The sequence below is a fragment of the Salvia splendens genome, chromosome 17 (genome assembly GCF_004379255.2).
Source record: "Salvia splendens isolate huo1 chromosome 17, SspV2, whole genome shotgun sequence".
Taxonomy (NCBI): Eukaryota; Viridiplantae; Streptophyta; class Magnoliopsida; order Lamiales; family Lamiaceae; genus Salvia; species Salvia splendens.
This window is the reverse complement of record NC_056048.1, coordinates 15102207-15124742: the sequence shown is the minus strand read 5'-3', so window position 1 is coordinate 15124742 and position 22536 is coordinate 15102207. Positions and strand designations below refer to the sequence as shown.

Genomic DNA, 22536 nt, shown 5'->3' with positions numbered 1-22536 from the left:
TCAGAATAAGAGTGATGTGTTTTGTGAACAAGAGTGAAGTAAAATCAGAATAAGAGTGATGTGTTTTGTGAACAAGAGTGAAGTAAAATCAGAATAAGAGTGATGTGTTTTGTGAACAAGAGTGAAGTGTTTTCTGAACAAGAGTGAAGTGTTTTGTGAACAAGAGTGAAGTAAAATCACGCTAATATTTCTTTTTTTTTCACCGATTCGGATTTGTGGATTATCATCTCCAATCTTTATCTTCTTCATCTTTTCTTTTTAGAATGCAATATGAGATTAATTGAATATTGATGGCAAAAGTTTATTAAAAGGAGATGATAAGGAGGACTCTCTCTCTCTCTCTCTGCGACTGCAATGCGACAAGGAAAACATCAAAGGGAGCATGTTGAGGGGCGAGGTGGTATCGAGAAAGGCAATCATACACTGACCGCTTCTCATAATCATACAAACACTACGCACACACTTTCAAGCTCATATTTACATAAACGAAAATTAACAATGACGACCGTCTTGTTGAGATGGGCTCTCCGGAGGAGCGCGGCAGCGTCGTACATGTCGATTCGTGCCTTCGCTTCGCCGCCGGGGCAACAATGGAAGGTAGCGATTTTGGGCGCCGCCGGAGGGATCGGACTGACGCCATCTCTTTTAATGAAGCTGAATCCGATGGTTTTACACCTCTCACACTATGATATCGCCGGAACGCCTGGTGTAGCTGCTGATGTTAGCTACGTCAATACCATATCTGAGGTTCTGCTTCTTCGATTTCTCTTCGTTTAATTGTTCGCGTTCACTTTGTATAGGTTTTGAAGCAATTCCCTGTAGTTCAAATTAAGGAAACAGTGTAATTGTACGCAGATTTAAATTTCATATTGTAATTTCCAAAATTACCCTCAGCATATTTTCTATAATTAAAATAAATAATATTTGTTCCATTAAGATGTGTGGCTGAGATTTGTTCTCTAGTTATACACTTAAGATTAGTTATACATTGATCACTACCATATATATATATATATATATATATATATATATTTATATATATATTAATATTAAATATGTTAATGGTGGGTTTTGAATATATATTTATATATATATTAAATATGTTAATTAGCTCTGTGGGGTTTATGGTGGGTTTTGAATTAGCAAATGAAAAAATGACGGACATGAAACATATTGTACAGATGTCTATTTCCAAATAGATTATGTAGTAGTATTTATTATATTTGAATTTGGAACTTATAATACTTTTAATTTTGATTAGTTTTTCCTTAAACTTCTTCACATCTACTCTTGAAATATAACAAAAATACATAGGATTCATTTTACATTTATCTGACTTAGTGCTTTGTTTCATGCAATATGCGAATTGCTAAATAACAATACGAAAAAATATAAAGATATTTTGAAACTTCTAATCATTATAATTATTTTAAATGTTTTTTCATAAATATAGTTCATTTTTCATAAATATGTTATAATATATATATATATATATATATATATATATATATATATAAAAAGTTTAAAAAATAGAATTTTCTAATCTACGGTATACCGTTACCATACCGCATACCGTTATTACGGTATGGTAACGGTATCAAAAATTATCATACCGAATTTCTGGTATACCGGAATTCCGGTATACCGGAAATTCGGTATGGTATCGGTATGGAATTTTGTCATACCGTAATTTCCGGTACGGTATGCGGTATGACACGGTCGGTACGGTAATTTTGACACGGAATACGGGAAAATTGCAAATGCTTAATTAAAAAAAATTACATAAAAATAAGAAAAAAAATTACATAATAAAAAAGAAAAAATTACATAATAAAATTTTTGACTCGGCTCACTGCTCGTCGTCCGTGCCGCCCCCTTCGTCCCCGCCGCTAATCTCGGCGCCATCATCTCCAATGGGTGGCATCCCCAAATCGCGCCGACATCCATCAATGACATCTTTCAACATCCTTTTGTACACAGGATCTGTCGTGCTATGCCACCTATGCATGGTCCGGACCAAGCTAGTCGTTATCTGCGCGCGGGCGAGATAGTCGTACTCTTCTGGGGGAGCAGGGGCCTCCGATTGGACCTCGAACAACCCGCTGCTGCTTCCCCTAGCCTTCCGCTGCGCAGCCTTTTGCCCAATCGGGCGACGACGCCGGCGGGAGTCTGATTGAGGTAGCGGGGACACTTCCTCGACTTCTGGGAGCTCGTACGAACCAGCACTGCTGTTGTATTCACCGGAAGCGTTGATCTTCGTCCGCTTCTGCCAGCCCGATTCGACACCCCCACAAAACTTTTGGGAATCCTTCACCACGAGATAGGACTCCCACTGGTTGAAATCTTTGAAGTTCAAAGATCTGTCGGGGTACTGCGCCAGGGCACGGTTCTTCACATCCTCCTCGGACATACCGATGGTTGCCTGGCGGAGATTGTTTTGGTAGAGGCCGGCAAATCGACTAAGCTTAGGCCTCAACCGCTCCCACTGTTTCCGGCATTGTTCGGGAACGCGACACTTCGCCCCAGCCGGTTTGTGTGTGAGGTAGGCATCAGCGACGCGATGCCACAGTCTGTCAATATGCTGGTTTGTAACACCCCGACTTTTTCTACCTTTTTATTGTGTTCTTGAAAGGACCGTCGTTTGTGCACTTGAAAATTTTTCGACCTTGTTTCTTTTATCCAGAGAAGTATTTCTCTTTTGGGGCTAAACAATTATTCTTTCCTAGCCCAATTTGAAACCCAATTGTTACGAGCCCAAAATGATACCTACACGAAAGAATAGACCACGTATCAAATACACTTTCAACAACAAATCAAGATGAAAAGTTGGATAAGAACCGCGTCACATCAAGACGAAAAGTTGGATAAGAACCACGTCGCATCAGGCACGTTTTCCAATGACGGCCGCATTAATTACTCGTCGCATTGAAACAAAAAGACGTGAATTTTTGTCTTTTATGAATTTTTTTTTCTATAAATACAACCTCCCTCCATTTCAAATCCTTTACTTCACTACCAAAGAATTGAGAAATCCGAGAGAGAAGAGGGAGGGGATAGAGGAACGAATTTCCGACCACCTACCTGTCGAGAACGGCGTCGGTGGCTGGGGGAGATCCTCGGCAACGGTGGCTGAGGCGGATCCGCGACGACGGCGGACCCGCAGCGGTGGCGGCGCTGCGTTTTGATCGAGGGAAGTGCAGCCTTACCTTCGACCGAGAGGAGAAAGAGAGGAGCACGGCGTGAAGGCTTTAAACGAACGAGGTAGGGCTTTCTAACTAAGTTTTTCGTAGGCTTTCTGTTAAAGTTACAGTTTTTACGAAAAGTATTTCACGTGGGCTTTCGAACTAAAGTGTTTTCAAGAGCTTTAGTTTTAATATTTTTGATTCGAGCATCATTTTATGTGACGAAATTCCTTTTAACTGAGATTGCGAGTATTATTAATTTTTATTAGATGTTGATGTGATTATGTGCTTAAAGTGAAATAATTAAGGTGAAAGTGATGTTATGTGATATATGTGTTGATTTATCGAGTGATTTGTGATTTGCTCGACTTGTTGATGTGATATGAGATGATGCTCGATCTTGACGGAACAAAAAATGATTTATGTTTCAAAAACGTTTTGAGGAAAATAAAGTTGAAAAGATTATGTCAAGCCATATTTTGTTTTGGAACTATGCCTATCTGACTGCAACGATGAATGGAATGGATTGATGGGAGACCGTGGGAGGTAACCACTTCCCCGGCACATGAATGTTAAGATATGATGAATGATGAAAGGAACGATGAATGATGAATGGACTGATGAATGAACAAGAGATAGTGAAATCGTGTTTGTCAGATACAACATATGTTCCAGGAAAATAGATCGAAAGATCGCTTTTGAAAAAGGAAAAGAAAAAATGTTTAGTGTTCTCGGACTTTTCCTAAAATCCCGAGTTCACTCAAAGAAACGCTTGACAAAAATTTGTTTTTATAAAATATATTTTGGCACGTGTCCACTGAGTACACCAAGTACTCAGCCCTGCATATGTTTTCTCTATGTGCAGGTTGAGCGGTGACGAGCGCGGTGGGTGTTGAGCATGAAAGAGAAGAAGATTGTAAATAAAACTTTCTGAATATATTATGTCTTCATACATAATAGTATTCTACTCTCGAATGCTTCCGCCAAGTATTGTTGAGATAATTTTATCTCGAGTTGCTGATTGTTGAAAAGACACTCTGATTTTATCCGAGCTTTTCCCATTTGTTTGGAGATATATTATTCTTTTAAGATAATTGAGCCTTTCTTATGAACTGTTATCCTTAAATGCTATTCTTAATGTTTGTCCCTTGGTCACGATCGCTTCGATTGTAACACCCCTGGGGTGGGCGGGCGTGACAGATATCGAATGATGAAAGGAACGATGAATGATGAATGGACTGATGAATGAGCAAGAGATAGTGAAATCGGGTTGTCAGATACGACATATGTTCCAGGAAAATAGATCGAAAGATCGCTTTTGAAAAAGGAAATGAAAAATGTTTAGTGTTCTCGGACTTTTCCTAAAATCCCGAGTTCACTCAAAGAGTGGCTTGACAAAATCTGTTTTTATAAAATATATTTTGGCACGTGTCCACTGAGTACACTAAGTACTCAGCCCTGCATATGTTTTCTCTATGTGCAGGTTGAGCAGTGACGAGCGCGATTGGTGTTGAGCCTGAAAGTGAAGAAGATTGTAAATAAAACTTTCTGAATATATTATGTCTTCATACATAATAGTATTCTACTCTCGAATGCTTCCGCCAAGTGTTGTTCAGATAATTTTATCTCGAGTTGCTGATTGTTGAAAAGACACTCTGATTTTATTCGAGCTTTTCCCATTTGTTTGGAGCTAAAGTCGAGTTTGCACTCTGTGTATCATACACTCTGATATATATATATTCCTTTTAAGCTAATTGAGCCTTTCTTATGAACTGTTATCCTTAAATGCTATTCTTAATGTTTGTCCCTTGGTCACGATCGCCTCGTTTGTAACACCCCTAGTATGGGCGGTCGTGACAGAATGGTATCAGAGCAATTTTTCTTTCCGCTCTGGACCCGAGAGTCTTTTTCATTCTTAGTCTAGATTCGATTCGCTAGACTAAAATAAGGTTAAATTTGGAAGGCTCAACAACCCGCTTCGCCACGCTCAACCAAGAAAGAGGTAATATATTTTTTTATGTGAAATTTTTGAGAAAAGTGTGAGTTTTGAAGAAAATATTTATTTTGAAAGTAGATGTGAAATGTGAAAGGGTTGTGTTTTGGGAAGGTAAATGTTGTGTATTATACTTGTTATTTGAAGTATGAATGACTTTAAATGTGATATTTGCTGATCTATGATGATGAGGTATGTTGTGAACATAAAGTGCTTATGTTGTAGGCTAGATTGAATACGCGCGAACCGTAGTTTTAAGTTGAGATAATTTATCGTTTTTCCGAGCGATGAAAACGAACGAGAATCTGAAAGTTTGGGGTGAACCCCTAATTTGTCAAGTCACGACGAGGCAAGGAGATCAAGAGTGCGAATGGAGGCCGATGGACCATGAACCTTTTCTTGGAATTGTGTGAAACTTTGAAGCAAGCTAAGTGCGAACCATTCGAAGGACGTAAGAAATTTCGGGACGAAATTTTTTTGTAAGATGGGTAGATTGTAACACCCCGACTTTTTCTACCTTTTTATTGTGTTCTTGAAAGGACCGTCGTTTGTGCACTTGAAAATTTTTCGACCTTGTTTCTTTTATCGAGAGAAGTATTTCACGTTTGGGGCCAAACAATTATTCTTTCGTAGCCCAATTTGAAACCCAATTGTTACGAGCCCAAAATGATACCTACACGAAAGAATAAACCACGTATCAAATACACTTTCAACAACAAATCAAGACGAAAAGTTGGATAAGAACCGCATCACATCAAGACGAAAAGTTGGATAAGAACCACGTCGCATCAGGCACGTTTTCCAACGACGGCCGCATTAATTACTCGTCGCATCGAAACGAAAAGACGTGAATTTTTGTCTTTTATGAAAATTTTCTTTTCTATAAATACAACCTCCCTCCACTTCAAATCCTTTACTTTACTACCAAAGAATTGAGAAATCCGAGAGAGAGAAGAGAGAGGGGATGGAGGAACGAATTTCCGACCACCTACCTGTCGGGAACAGCGTAGGCGGCTGGGGGAGATCCTCGGCGACGGTGGCTGAGGCGGACCCGCAGCAGTGGCGGCGCTGCGTTTTGATCGAGGGAAGTGCAACCTTACCTTCGACCGAGAGGAGAAAGAGAGGAGCACGGCGTGAAGGCTTTAAACGAACGAGGTAGGGCTTTCTAACTATGTTTTTCGTGGGCTTTCTGTTAAAGTTACAGTTTTTACGAAAAGTATTTCACGTGGGCTTTCGAACTAAAGTGTTTTCAAGAACTTTAGTTTTAATATTTTGATTCGAGCATCATTTTATGTGACGAAATTCCTTTTAACTGAGATTGCGAGTATTATTAATTTTTATTCGATGTTGATGTGATTATGTGCTTAAAGTGAAATAATTAAGGTGAAAGTGATGTTATGTGATATATGTGTTTGTAGTGATTTGTGATTTGCTCGACTTGTTGATGTGATATGAGATGATGCTCGATCTTGACGGAACAAAAAATGATTTATGTTTCAAAAACGTTTTGAGGAAAATAAAGTTGAAAAGATTATGTCAAGCCATATTTTGTTTTAGAACTATGCCTATCTGACTGCAACGATGAATGGAATGGATTGATGGGAGACCGTGGGGGGTAACCACTTCCCCGGCACTTGAATGTTAAGATATGATGAATGATGAAAGGAACGATGAATGGACTGATGAATGAACAAGAGATAGTGAAATCGGGTTTGTCAGATACGGCATATGTTCCAGGAAAATAGATCGAAAGATCGCTTTTGAAAAAGGAAAAGAAAAATGTTTAGTGTTCTCGGACTTTTCCTAAAATCCCGAGTTCACTCAGAGAGTGGCTTGACAAAATCTGTTTTTATAAAATATATTTTGGCACGTGTCCACTGAGTACACCAAGTACTCAGCCCTGCATATGTTTTCTCTATGTGCAGGTTGAGCGGTGACGAGCGCGGTGGGTGTTGAGCATGAAAGTGAAGAAGATTGTAAATAAAACTTTCTGAATATATTATGTCTTCATACATAATAGTATTCTACTCTCGAATGCTTCCGCCAAGTGTTGTTCGGATAATTTTATCTCGAGTTGCTGATTGTTGAAAAGACACTCTGATTTTATTCGAGCTTTTCCCATTTGTTTGGAGCTAAAGTCGAGTTTGCACTCTGATATATATATTCCTTTTAAGCTAATTGAGCCTTTCTTATGAACTGTTATCCTTAAATGTTATTCTTAATGTTTGTCCCTTGGTCACGATCGCCTCGGTTGCAACACCCCTAGTATGGGCGATCGTGACATGGTTAGCACAGACATAGGGATCCTCGACTATTGAAACCCAAGCCTTCGAAAGCGCGACGCTTTCCCACACGCTCCAGACCGTCCTCTTTCCCGTCTCCTCATCATCCCCCTCCTCAGCCACCGTTCGCGAGGAAGAGCCCGTGCCTTTCCCCTTGCCCTTGCCCCTGCCACGGCCCTTGGCCTTGCCCCTTGCCGCTGTCCCCACATCATCGGGAGTCTCCCTGACTGGAGATAGCCCCAACTCCTCAAAAGAGAAAGTTTCCAGGCAGGTGAACTGAGTCTGCGGAACAAAACTGGAGGGGGTATCAGTAGACAACATATCGATAATCGGCCGAGAGACATCGTCCGCTAGTGGTTCAGGCATGGTCTGCATCATCCCCGGCATCATCCCCGGCATTATCCCCGACATCATCCCCGGCATCATCCCACCCATCCCCATCATATTTGGGGTCATGCCCCCATCCCCATCCAAATCATATTTGGGGTCATGCCCCCCATCCCCGCTGCCCTGGGCATCATACCACCCATACCACCCATCCCACCCATCCAATTGTACATATTGCAGTAAGGGGACATCATACCACTCATCCCACCCATACCACCCATCCTACCCATTCCACCCATCCCCGACATTGCCGGAACCGTTGTCGCATTTCCGCTAGAGTTTCCCTCCAGTTCGGCGGGAAACGTCGGAGTTTGCGACTCGCTCGTGGCGGGGGAGTTTCTGTCGTTCTCCATTTAGTAGAAATGAAATTTGTAGTAAAAGAAGAGAGAAATTTGTTAACACAAGTAGTGCGAATGAAATGAAGTTCAATGAGTCGTATATATAGAGTTTAAAAAAAATAAAAATAAATAAATACCGAGCGTCCGACCCACGCCACAATGGCGGACGTCCGCCCGCCCGTCGCCCGCACGTCCGAGGACATCCGACGTCCTTACGGGACGTCCGTATCCAACTTGCCACACCACAATGGCGGACGTCCCGGTCGCCCGTCGCGGATGTCCGACCGGACGTCCCCCATTGAAGATGCCTTACTACGAATGTCGTTAGCTGCGCAACGGCGCTGAGGATACCAGTTCTAGTATTAAATTGATGATAATTTGTATTCCCAATGCGATAAAAATCCAGCCGTATTAGTCCACGAAACAGTAGCTTTTCCAGTTAGTTTATGACCCCCTTGCGACCTCCTGGATTTAGCTAACATACGCTATAGTGAGTGAGTGAGATACGTGTCCTTTGGAAAGTGTACGTGGCAAACGGCGAAGCAGGGTGCGCATCCAGTGCCCAGGCGTAGTTTAGCCGAGGCCATAAAAATATTCATGTTTGCGCAAGTTGGCGCTTAAAATAGTCGGCTTAAACCCAACAGTCTGAGACCTCTCCACCAAATACATAATGTATAATGCTCTTTCTACTACTTCTACATGTACATAATATTATAATACTACTATCTTCATGCTCCTCATTGATTAGTGCGTGATATGTGTGTTTCTCCTCCTCCTCCTCCTCCTCTTTTCCGCCAATATTCAAGTTTGTTTCCGATCTTCTTTATTGTTCTCTGATTATCAGTTTGCAATTGTTGAATTGTTGTTGAATTGATGCGATGCCTTGCAATTGAATTGTTATAATTTTTGGTGTGTATGAAAATGTGATTTGGATGTCGTTCGCCGGCGAATGACGATACGCTGTCGTTTTCGGTGCAGCTTCAGGTTGTTGAGGATTTGATCTTCACGTGATCATCAGAAAAAGATGCCGCATCGAACGACTTACTTTTTCCCGCGGCAATTTCCGGACCGCAAGTTGGCGGCGGGTGATCACGAGAATAAGCAGCAGGTGGTGGTTGATGGCGACAAGATTCACGGGAAGCAGCTGGCCGCCTTCGTTAAGTGGCTCTCCGACAAGAGACACAAGGAGAAGGCGTCCCGATTTGTCGAGGAGGAAGAGCGGCTACTGCAAAGCAATGAGATTGAGCCCCTGCAGAGTGAGGGGAGCACTAGGTACGCCGGCAGCTTGTTTTCCGGTACCTCTTTGGACGGGAATTGGAAGGCGGAGGAGGAGGCGGATGGGGTGGCGCGGAGGTATAAAGAAGGGTACTATCTGCAGCTCATGTTTGCGAAACGCCTTACTCAACAGGCCGCCCTTGTGACAGAGCCTCTGCTTCTCCCCTCCCCGATGCGGACACCGTCTCCTATCGTCTTTGGGTATGGCCCGGGGCCTTTCTTCATTTCATAGTAATCAAATTGTATGAATCTGATTGATTTGGTCTCAACTTTCAGGTGAGTGGTTGCTTGTCATACAATGACAAAATAAAGGATGGATTCTACAACATATTGGGGGTGAATGTGGGTGATGTGCAATGAGGTCGAGGAAGCTACAAGGATGCCGTCGTTGATTGCTCTGTCAAGTGTCGAACCCAATGATTCTTGGTTGGAGGTCATTTTGGTGGATCGTCGCGGTGACTCGCAGCTCAGGGAGCTTGAGGATAAAGCTCAGGAGATTTATTTCTCTGCTGAGAGTAACCTCACTTTGGCTGAGGAACTTGGAAAACTTGTTGCTCTCTCTTTGGGGTACTTATTAACTTCATATACATATACGACCTTCACCGCGGATGGAAATTGGTCGATCAAAGGTTTAAGGATTTGTACAAATGCATCGTCCTTCCAATCGGTAGGCACCGCGCTATTCTCTTCAAGGTCAATATGTCTGTTCACTGTTAATCTTATTTTAACTTGTACATAATTTATCATCAAATTTCACTAACTCAACAATCAGTGCTTTATACAGAGAAAACTCCATTTTCCCAAGTTAATGGCTGCTGAAATTTGAAGTTTGTCTATTGGTTGAACTATAAGATTTTAAGTTGGTTAAAAGTCAAAATTTTGTCATACTCAAAAGGCATAAAATGCATTTACTTCTACCACACAGTTTGTGGTCTAGCTAGATTATTCAATATGTTTTCAGTGAACATGAATCCTGGATTTAGTCCAGTGTCGAAGGTGAAGTTGGCTTCATGTAATCCTAGTTTTGTTGGATCTTTTGTATCATATAACCGATCTTGTTATTCCATCCTAAAATGTATGAGCTGAAGAAGGTTAACCAACTTATTTTTATTATTAGCATCTGTAAATAAAATACTCATACAAAACGAAGGAGGTGCTCTGCAGGCAGCAAGTGGAGTACTGTATAAACTTTTTTTTTTTTTTTTTTTTTCGTGAGATAGCTAATCATCTTCGTTAATTTAGTTTTTTGAGAAAAAAACTTCTCTTTTCCGAAACTAGCGGATTTATGTAGGTCTGCCTTGTCGGATTGATCGAGGTTGCAAATATTGTGATTCTGACTATCAATCGTCATGCCTCATCAAAATTGAGGATGAAAGGAAGATTCTGAGGTTAGATCTTGTTTTCATTTGTGTTTCTTAATATCAGTCATCACTTCCTCTATGAGTGCTTTATTTTGTGGACTCTTTGTTCTTGGTGTCGGATTGTTTGTTTTGCATATATATGCTACAGAACTCATTGATCTACAGAACTCCATGAGATCATGACTGTTTTTCAATTAACAATAGCTTTCAGCGATAATATTGTTATGAGCTTGATTTGGTTGATGCGAATCTAGGATACATTTGATTATTTAGTTTTGAAACATATCAAGCTACTCCTTCATAACACTTACGAAGCATAGTCATGCGAAATATCATGTCAAAATATTTGTTTTGAATATACTCCAAAGTTTTATCATTCCGAAAAAAAACGCAGGATGAGAAAGTTACAAAGTACCTTTGTACAGTAATCCATTCTAATGAATAGTGTTTTAGCAGGGAATATGTTGTTGATCTAGTTGGGCAACCGGGGCACATTCATGATCCCGATTCATCAATCAATGGAAATTTGCCTGCCCCTGTGCCCTCTCCATTTCAAATATCTCACATAAAAGAATTTCAGCAAGATTTGAAGAATAAGTTTGATTGTCAATTGGTGAAATCAAAGTACGCGTGCGGAAGTAACAATCCTACGCGTTCAGGTTGGCTTTACATGCCGCTAGGCATTTTCTGATGACTCGATATGGTTTGCAACTATTGTTATAAACATATTCTCCCTGGTATATTTTTATTTTAGTTATCTGCAACTCTCATCTTCAACAATTTTAAATATTCTGCCTAGAAATGTAGATCTAGATCATTTAGATTGCGGCATGGGTTTAAACAGATTCCACAGGTACTAGCTTTCAGAAACATGAATGAAGATAAAAAATTAGACCAATTTGATTCTTAATTAAATTAAATAAAAATTTAGCACACTTACCTGTAGGACTTACTTGCAGTCCGCGCAGATGGACTCAAGGGCGTTACCCGTCCGGAAAGAGTAGAAAATGACAAGAGCAGCATGGATGTTTTTGATATTGGTGTTGCAGTGTCCGAAGATGGTCATTCTAAACCAGGAACTGACAGAATTATCATAAAACAAACTTATAAAAAGGAGATTGTTGTAGCAGGAAATGCGGTTTTAGCTCAAGCTGGTCGACAACCACCAAAAGTATCCTTATGTGAAAGCAAAGATGAGCAGCAGATTAAGAACAAATGTTATGATAATTTGAACTATCATGGTTCATTGATTCCTAGATATTTAAGCATTGAGCCTTCTCTTGCAATGGATTGGCTTGAGATCGCATGGGATGAGTTACATATCAAAGAACGTGTTGGAGCTGGTAGGATTGTTTCTTGTATTAAATGACGCTAACTAGTTCACAAACTGTTGTTTTGATGCACTGGTTGTTTCACTTGGTAGGATCTTTCGGCACAGTTCATCGGGCTGAATGGCATGGATCGGTTAGAATTTTGTGCGAAACAGATTTCTTAAGTTTTATTGATATCTATGCTTTTTCCCCTTGATTTGTTGTGGTTTTCCCTTCTCGATATTTTTCGGTAGTTAGGACTTGGTGTAGCTGAAATTTTAGTATACCTGCAGGATGTAGCAGTTAAGGTTCTAACCATCCAGGATTTTCATGATGATCAATTGAAGGAGTTTCTAAGGGAGGTATAGATACTTTTCAATTTTCTTTAGGCATATTTTACAATGTCTCTTTGAATCTTAGTGATGGAGGTTTAGAAGCTTTTGATTTTGTGAACTTTTTCCTTGGTTTAAAGAAAAGTAAATTATGAATATTTGTTATTGTACGTATCTAATTTTTATATTGTCAATTAACACTTTCATAAAATCCCATTTTACCACAACTTCATGACCACCTAATACTATCATTGTGATCTAGATCACAAATTACACACCCATGCTTTAAAATACATTCTAAAAACTGCTAAGATCTATTTTCAAATTTTCATAAAATAAGCATATATATGCTTCAATTTATGTCCTATTAGCTCAAACCATTACATAAACTTGTTTATCCTCTAAAATTGTTTATGATTGTGTTATGATAATATTGGGATGTTTTATAGTACTCCCATGTCCCATTAAAAATGAAACGTTTTCTTTTATGGTTTGTCCCATTAAAAATGAAACATTTCTAAAAATGGAAACAATACTCTCTTTACTTTTTCTTCTCTTTTATTTTATTCTCTTTTCATTAACTCACAAAACAATACTACATAAAATCCCGTGCCGAAAAGCAAATGTTGCATATTTAATGGGACGGAAGGAGTATATCAGATAAGAAATCGCTACGCTTGTATTTGACTTGCTTCAGGATAATTTTTATTTCTTATGCATATTTGATTGTTATCTCTTTGGCAGAAATAATATTACTCCCTCCGTCTTACATTAGGAGTCACCTTTGGTGTGGGCACGTGTTTTAAGAAATATAATGTGAGTGAAGTGAGTTAGTGAAATGTGGACCTATTTACCATTTATGGTAAAAGTGAAATGTGACTCTTATTGTGAGACGGATCGAAATGGTAAAATGTGACTCTTATTGTGGGACGGAGGGAGTACTAGATATAGTCAGGTTAACATGCTACAAGTGTATGTGCCGATGTACTCCATAAAATTGTCTCAATTTCTGATGCATCTATATTTACTGGTTGCCATTCTAATGGGAGTGTCACTTGGTGCCTTCCATATCACCTAACCTCTAATTTTCTATTCGTCTCTTTCGCAGGTTGCCATCATGAAACGTGTCCGTCATCCTAATGTTGTGCTGTTCATGGGAGCTGTTACAAGACATCCGCATCTATCTATAGTAACAGAGTACTTGCCGAGGTCGTGTGTTCTGAATCGTAGCACCCATCTTAACTTTGTACAAAGCAAGACTGTATAGTTTTTATTCTCTACAATATTCATTTTTTGTGATTCAGAGGCAGTCTATTCCGGCTGATACACAGACCAACTGCTGGGGAGATATTGGATCAGAGGAGGCGTCTACGCATGGCTCTCGATGTGGTTCGTTTTGAATCTTGTATAGTTCTTCTGATTCATATCTTGTTGAAATCATTAAATTATTCATCTCTTGGAAGTCTCTACTCATGGCTCTCGATGTGGTTCGTTTTGAATCTTGTATAGTTCATCTGATTCATCTCTTGTTGAAATCATTAAATTATTCATCTCTTGAACTTCAAACTGTGTGTAGGCTAAGGGAATCAATTATCTTCATCGTCTTAACCCACCTATCGTCCACTGGGACCTGAAATCACCAAATCTGTTGGTTGATCGGAATTGGACTGTTAAGGTAACGCCTTATTATGTCTCTCCCAGCTTCTATTAAAATAGTTTGTAACTAAAAGATTTATCTATAACACGACTTAGGTGTGTGATTTCGGCTTGTCAAGATTCAAAGCAAATACATTCATTTCATCAAAGTCTGTTGCTGGAACTGTTAAGTCCCTCCCTCCCTCTCTCTCTCTTTGTAAATATTTCTCTATCATACAATCGTGTCGGATCTCCCTGTCTGTCCTATGGGTGCTGCTAACTAGGTAGAGTGCAATCAGCATCTAATGGTCTCCTTTTCTCATTTCAGCCTGAATGGATGGCCCCTGAATTTCTTTGCGGAGAGCCCTCCAATGAGAAATCTGATGTTTACAGTTTTGGAGTAATTTTATGGGAGCTCGTCACAATGCAACAGCCTTGGAGCGGTCTTAGCCCTGCCCAGGCGATAATATAAACTGAGCTATAGAAATAAAATACATGTTGTATAGTACTCCCTCCGTCCCTCTGTAGGTGAGTCGTATTCCTTTTTGGGTTGTCCCACTGTAGCTGAGTCATTTCATTTTTTGGCTAAAAGTACTTTACTGTCTTTTACTTTACACTCTCTTCATCTTGTAGCTGAGTCATTTCATTTTTTGGCTAAAAGTACTTTACTGTCTTTTACTTTACACTCTCTTCATCTTGTAGCTGAGTCATTTCATTTTTTGGCTAAAAGTACTTTACTGTCTTTTACTTTACACTCTCTTCATCTTTTACCTTTTTCCTTTCTACTTTATTCTCCTTTTAATTAACTCATTTAAAACAATATTTCTTAAATCCCGTGCCGAAAAGAAATGTCACTACTACAGAAGGATGGAGGGAGTACTACTTACTACGTCCTACCTCCGTCCATAAACAAAAATCCGAAAAAATAGTTTTGATAGTGGACGACAGGAGTTTCAATGTAAAATTGGTTAAGTAGGAAATAAAGAAATATTGTTGAAGTAGAGAAACTTAGAGACTAATTATGTTGAACAATCCAAAATGAAAAAACATGACTATTTTTGGTGGATATGTTTAAGTTGGGGCCGGAAATAGAATCTACCGTATGTACGCATGGTCAATCAAACTAGGGTAAATTACCCGTGCAACTCTTTTCAAACTCGCAGGTGGTTGGAGCAGTTGCTTTTCAGAATCGAAGGCTTGCAATCCCACCAAACACCTCCCCAGTCTTGGTGTCTCTGATGGAGGCTTGCTGGGCCGAGTAATACTTCTTCCCTACCTTTGTTTTTATCTCTTACATTTGGTATCGGTTACTGACTATTGATATATAATTGCAGTGACCCTGCCGAGCGCCCCTCGTTCGTTAGTATAGTGGATACGGTGAAGAAGCTGCTGAAATCTCCGCTCCAGTTGATACAATGGGCGGCCCGTGATACATACCGGCGTATCTGCTCATGGTCAGTTAAGGTTACATGCCTAGCTAGAGCGGTTGGTGGCAAGCCATATTTTCATCCCGATTTGCTTACTCAAGATGGTCATTTGGGAATATGGAGCAATGGGTTTCAGTGAACTATACAGAATCTAACCTTATAAATAGATTGATTTCATTTCGTTTGATGATCTTTTTTACGCAACGCAACGTAACGCAACGCAAAGCAAAGCAAAAGTTGCGGAACAACATGAATTATTTAGTTAATTGGGAATTGTTTTGCTGGTGTAATTATCTAGCACGTATTTCTTTTGTATTATCGTGCTCTAATTTTACCTTCCACTACTATATAAATAAGCCAGTACTTAGAATCTTGATATTTTGATTTTTGAAGTTAACCAACTTATGCTCATTTTAATTTTTAGCGACGGTAGGAAATGCATATATTTATGTGAGAATTCTATGTTACGATATTTGTATTATATTTCCGTCGTCCTTAAAAACTAGACAAGTTTTGAAATGACACGGGTTGCCTGCATTTATTTAAGTAAGGGAGATGGATAGAAAAAGTGATTGAAGTATTTTTAATGAAGATTGAGATTTTATCTTTTTAGAAAGAAAAAAATTTCTTTAAATGGAATTGATCCCTCCGTCCAGCAATAGTAGTCTCATTTTTCCAAGGCACGGGTTTTAAGAAAGTTTTAGAATGTGTAATAAATGGTGTGTGATAGTGGAAGTTGGGATCCACCTAAATTGTTTAAACCTTTTTTGTTTAGTGTGCATACACCAAGCTGCCCAATTTTTTGTTTTTGGTTTTGGTTTGCATACAACAATGCAGCACGTTTCCATTTCAGTTCATGGAATCTCAAATTTAATTTCAGGCTTCCAATTTTGAAAATGGACATAATAACACTCAACATAAAAAACTGCCTTCCATTACATAATTGATCAAAACCAGGTGAAATCACCTCAAAATACAAGAGGGAAGTGAAAGTTTCAAATTTCCCTCTACAAAGAGTTTGAGGGAAATTTGAAATCCAACAAGTACAACTCCACAGCTACTATAAATGCATCAACTACACTCATTTAAGCCATCTCCAACAACCCCAAATCTGAAAATCTACCAAAAAAACTCTTGCACAATTAAGTAAATTCATCTCCCTCAGAAAAATTTCATCATAGGGATGGATAATGGGGAGAGGCAAACCCTGCACTTGAGCAGCAGCATGAAGAATAATGCGGTGCAGTTTCTACTCAAGCACAACCATGATGGAGTACTAGCAAGAGGGGCTGTAATGGAGACAGCAGAAACTTTTAGCATCAGTAGGAACACAGTATATAGGCTATGGAAGGCAGCCAAGGAGCAGATGCAAAGGGGAGAACCTGCAATGATGGAAGGAAAAGTTAGAGGCTACCATCATGTTGACATATTAGAACTTGATCAAGAAAAGGATAGAAACTTATCTACTCTTGAAAGATCTTCCCTGAGAAAGATGACAGTAAAATTGAATGTGAGCAAGAGCACATTAGGTCAGTGGGTGAAGCAAGGTAAACTACGACCATATACAAATGCAATCAAACCTGCCCTCACCAATATGAATAAGATAGCAAGATCTAGATGGAGTCTTAGTCAACTTCAACCACAGATTACTCAAGGTAGAGTTCAGTTTCAAAGCATGCACAATGTAGTGCATATAGATGAAAACTGGTTCTATATGACCAAGGTGTCAGACAGGTACTACCTCTTGCCGAATGAAGATGAGCCATATAGGTCATGCAAATCCAAGAGATACATCACCAAATTGATGTTTATGTGTGCTGTCAGTAGACCACAGTTTGGTATGGATGGGCAGGCAACTTATGATGGTAAGGTGGGAATATTTCCCTTCACTGAAGTACTGCCAGCACAGAGGAAGTCAAAGAACATGGCAAGAGGCACCATGGAAACCAAAGCAATCAATTCAGTCACAAAAGGCAGTGATGAGGGACTGCCTTATCCACAAGGTATGCAACTTTTTTCATTCTATCAGATCATAATAATACAAAAAAGATCATCATCTAGCTATGTTATTGTTCTTTATGCCAGATTATACCTGCAATTAAGGCCAAGTGGCCTGTTGGGGCAAGTAAAGACATTTACATTCAGCAAGATAATGCAACCCCACGCATAAGTGCCATGATGCAGATTTTCAGGCCGTTGCCAATTCAGATGGATTTAAAATCCAACTGATTTGTCAACCACCTAATTCCCCTGACACTAACATCTTAGACCTGAGATTTTTTAGAGCAATTCAGTCACTGCAGCATGAGAAACCATGCAAGACCGTGGATGAACTTGTGGGGAATGTGTGTAGCTCATTTGCAGAGTTGTCACCACAAACTCTCAACGGAGTTTTCCTAAGCTTGCAGGCTTGCCTCACTGAAATCCTACAGTGCAGAGGTGGAAATGGATACAAAGTCCCACACATCAACAATGACAGACTACAAAGAAATGGGGGACTCCCCAATGTGCTGGAAGTGGAGGAGGATGTTGTGAGAGATGTGTTGCACTACTTACAAATGTCAGAGAACAATGTTGGGTCAATGTATGATATTAGCCCTCTGTCAAATGCATTTGGTTTCTAGGTCATCCAAAGTGATGTGTATGTGATAGTGTGGTCTGATCTTTTTGGTATGTTGGTCAGGCCATAGTGTTTATGGAATAGGGTAGTCTGATTTTTTTGGTGTGTTGGTCAGCCCCTATATTTTTTGGGTTAGGGTCTGATGTTTTTGGTGTTTTGGTATACATACATAGTGCAAACCTAATGTAATGCACATATTCAGGATAATGATATGAGACCCTCAGAAAAATTTCATCATAGGGCATTGGCTCAAGCCTCCAAACCAGATCAAGGGGTGGCTTTTATACATCATAGCAACAACCAACAACAATACACCATCAAAAGCCTCCAAACCAGATCAAGGGGTTGGCTAGTTCACATAAAATAAGCACCACAAAACATACCCCATAAGCACAGCAACAGCCAACAACAAATTCCAGCAAATATATCAACATTTCACCGTCATGAAAGCACAGCAAAAAAATGTCATCATAAGGCAGTGTCAAAAGCCTCCAAACCATATCAAGGGGTGGCTATTTCACACACAGCAGGAACCACAAACATATCCCAACAGAGAATGCAACAACCAACAACATAATCCATCAACTATAGCAACAATTCAGCATCATGAAAGCACCTTAGAAAAATGTCATCATAGGCATTGTGAAAAGCCTCCAAACCATATCAAGGGGTGGCTATTTCACACACAATAGGAACCACAAACATAGCCCAACAGCACAGTAACAACCAACAACAATTTTTTTAACACCCTCACGGTGGAGGGTTCGTGGGTCTCTCATACTTTATTCCTTAAACTACTATTTGAGGGCTCCACTGTACTTTATTCCTTCATCCCTTAACTAAGGGACGGAACCTGTAACCCTCCGTCCCTTAATCGTCCCTTATTCCGTCCCTTAAATTACTATTTATTTAATTTAATTTTTTATTTTTTTTTCCAGCCCAATTCAATTAAAACAAACACACTTTATTAAAAACACACAACATAATTTAAAATACAAATTTAAAGAAAATAAAAAACTACTTCGCCGGCTAATCATCCTCCGGAGGCGTTCGAGGTTGAGGGGGAGTCGGAAGGCCAAGTTGTGCTGCCATATGCACAATTCCGTTCCACCAGGCAACGAATTGGGCGTGCGAGAAGCGGGAAGTGTCCGCCATTGTGGCGGTCATGTACGCCACCATAAGTGTGTCTGAGCCTCCCCGCGAGCCCGATCCTGAGGCCGCCTGGCTTGATTCGCCTCGGCCCTTCCTCGCTCTAGCCGCTTTCGCCGCCTTCGTCCCTTGCGGCCGACGGCGCCCACGGCTGGATCCTCCAGTATCGCCGACCGTACCCGCAAACTCCTGCAATTCAGCCTCATGTGGGCTGATGCCCTCAGCGGTGTCACCACCAGACGAGTATTGGCCACTCGCCGTATGCTTCGTGCGCTTTGAGTTTGAGCCAGAGCTGGAGCGGAAACCGCCGGCCCACCGTTCCTCGTCCCTCACGGCCTGCCAAACATCAACAAATCTGAATTGTTGACGGGTGTCCTGGTAGTAGGCGCGCAAAGCGGACGTCAAAATGTCAGTTGTCGTGGCGCCGCTTTGGTAGCTCGCCGCTTCGGCCGAGTAGAGGCCGGAGAATTTTTTGACCTGTCGGTCGACTCGGTCAAAGTGAGAGCGGAGCATTTTATATTTGCGCTTGCGGGAGCCTTTCGGCTTTATCTGGTGGTAGACCTCGCAGACCTTTTCCCAGAAACACTTCCGGGGTTGTTGATTCCCGACGATGGGATCGTACGAGACGGTGATTCAGGCGTTGTACACCGCCAGCGTTTCGTGGTTGCTGTACGGATGCCGACCTAGATCCTCTTCCTCTTCTTCATCCCCCTCCTCGTCCTCGCCCGACTGGGGTTGTACACCGCCTCGTCCACCTCCACCGCCTCGCCCACCTCCACCGCCTCGACCTACTCCCGGCGTTGGATCAACGGGAAAATCCTCCCGGATCTGGGATCATCCCTGCGAATACCGCGGGGCGGAGGGACAGACATATGCATCAACGTCAAATTTGGGTGGTTGGTACCTCTCCGGCGTCGCCGAACCCTGGGTCCCTGGCGTCGACGCACTGGAACTGCCCAGTGTGTTGATCATGGTCTCCCAATCGCCGAAGGCGTTGAGATCCCACCCGCCGGAGCCGGAGCCGCCGTAGTTGCCTTCGCCGGACATCTTGTGATGAGAGGAAATTGAGATGATAGAAGAATAGATGTGTAGTTGTGTGTGAAATGAGGATGAGTGTAGGAGTATTTATAGTGTATAAAAATTAATTTAAAAATAAAAAATAATAAAATGGTATTATTACCGTTAGAAAATTTTTTAAATTTTATTTTTTAAAAAAAATTCAATTTTTTTTAAAAATATTTATTGCGTCAGCACTTGACGACGCCCACTCGCGGGCCGGCGAGTGGGTGTCACGCACGACGCCGGGTCGCGCCACGTCGCATAGGCGCGTGGCGAGATGGCCCGTCGCGTGTCTCGTCGACACGGGACGCGGGACGGGTCGGATGCTGCAATGCGGCGCGCCGCGTAGTGGATGCTCTAAATCCTATACTTCGTGTGAATAAGGGAAATTATTTTAGAAACTCCGTGTCTTCATACCCAAAAATTTTATGTATCAACTTAGTTGGAACAAAGAGCATAATATTTAAGAATAAATATTTACTGAGTTAAATAGAGAAAATTAAAATTAACAAACATGAAAAATAAGATAAATATAAAAAACAACAAATAAAATTTGAAAATAACTAAAGCATAGCTAATAATGATTCAAATTTTCATATCAACAAAAAATTCTAGTGTAAAATATTAAACAAAACATGAATTGAAATTTATAAAATTAAAATCAAGAAACCAAACATCAATGCTTCCACCCATGCAAATCCTATACTTCGTCCAAGATGTGAATAAAGCAAATTATTTTACATACTCCGTGTCTACGTGATCAAAAGTTCTGTGCCAACTTAATTAGGACAGAGAATGCAAACAACTTCAAATGCAAAATAATACTTGGACAATGAATGAGGGATTTTCGAATGTAATTATATTCTTTTTTTGATGTTCGTAAATATACATCAAATTATAATATTAGTTAATTACTTTTCATATAATTGATATGGTTAATTACGTATTCATCTAATTATAATTGTAATTAATTACTGAGTTGTCAATGGAGAATACATATGCATAAAAATATTGAATATAATTTTAAGAGCATCCCCATCCGTGCTCTTGCCAACGAGCACGGATGTGGGCCGGACCCACTTTTACTCCCTGCTCTTAGGCAAGAGCACAACGCCTACATCCGTGCTCTTCCGCAAGGACATGCTCAAGGGTCCCACCATTTTATTATTCAATTTAAATAAAAACATTTCCATAATATTAAAATACATTAAAAATAACCGGAATAATATTATAAATTACAAAAAAATTAAAAATTACATAATTAAAATCCTAAAAATTAAAATTTTCATAATTAAAGTCTTAAAAATTAAAAATTACATAATTTAAATCCTAAAAATTAAAAATTACATAATTAAATTCATAAAATTGAAAAAACCCACTACTTGTGGCCGAATTTCACCCAAATGAATGATGAATGTGTGTATTTATATAATATTTTTTAAAAAAATTCAAAAAAAATTTCAAAAAAATGGTAATAAAATCTGTATATTTTTGGGAATTCGATTTTTTTTTAATATTTTTTAAAAAAGAAAAAGAAAATGCCAACGGCCGATAGAAACGTGCCACGTCGCCCTGCTCAGCGGCACGGACGTGCTCTATGTATCGAGTAGAGCTATGCCAGCGGTGAGAGCACAGCGGCGGACAGCGGGTGCCGTGCGGCTGGCACGGACGGACGGACGGACGAGCCAAACTCACCGCTGCAGATGCTCTAAATATCTGTGTGTATCCCTATAATTATGTTTGGTTTTTCGTCCATAGAAAATCTAAATTATCCCTATTGAGAATATGAGATGCACTTCATTATTGCGTATAATCTTAATATATAATTATACACCCGGAGTGCAAATGAAAGAAAATCTTATGCGTAATAATTGTGAAAATTTGGAGATACTGTTGTATTTCCTTATCCATTCTCCCTCAGCCACTATATCAATACAATTTTAAACTCTTCATTAATTATTTTCTTAACTACACTACACAGAATTCAAATCCTTTTCACCTACCAATCCATAAAGGCAACAACCACTACACCTACACATAATCAATTACTCGTGCAAATCTTCTCTCAAATCTCAAACCAATTCCATCTTCCAAACATTCTCTCTGTTACCAAATGGCTAAATCAACAGACAACTCATACATGGAGGAGGATGTGATTCCAGAATACTACTCTTACATGGATGAGG

The 22536-nt window shown here is 40.0% G+C and overlaps 1 protein-coding gene and 1 pseudogene across 1 annotated transcript; both read left to right on the top strand.

The window, feature by feature from the left end:
* The first annotated feature begins 8848 nt into the window (after positions 1 to 8848).
* On the top strand, positions 8849 to 14778 carry LOC121774758 (annotated as a pseudogene).
* Positions 14779 to 16705: 1927 nt separating this feature from the next.
* On the top strand, positions 16706 to 18146 carry LOC121774357. The gene is made up of 2 exons (XM_042171248.1): positions 16706 to 17525; positions 17707 to 18146. Exons 1-2 carry the CDS (start codon positions 16706 to 16708, stop codon positions 18144 to 18146), a joined length of 1260 nt encoding a protein of 419 aa, XP_042027182.1.
* The last annotated feature ends 4390 nt before the right edge of the window (positions 18147 to 22536 follow it).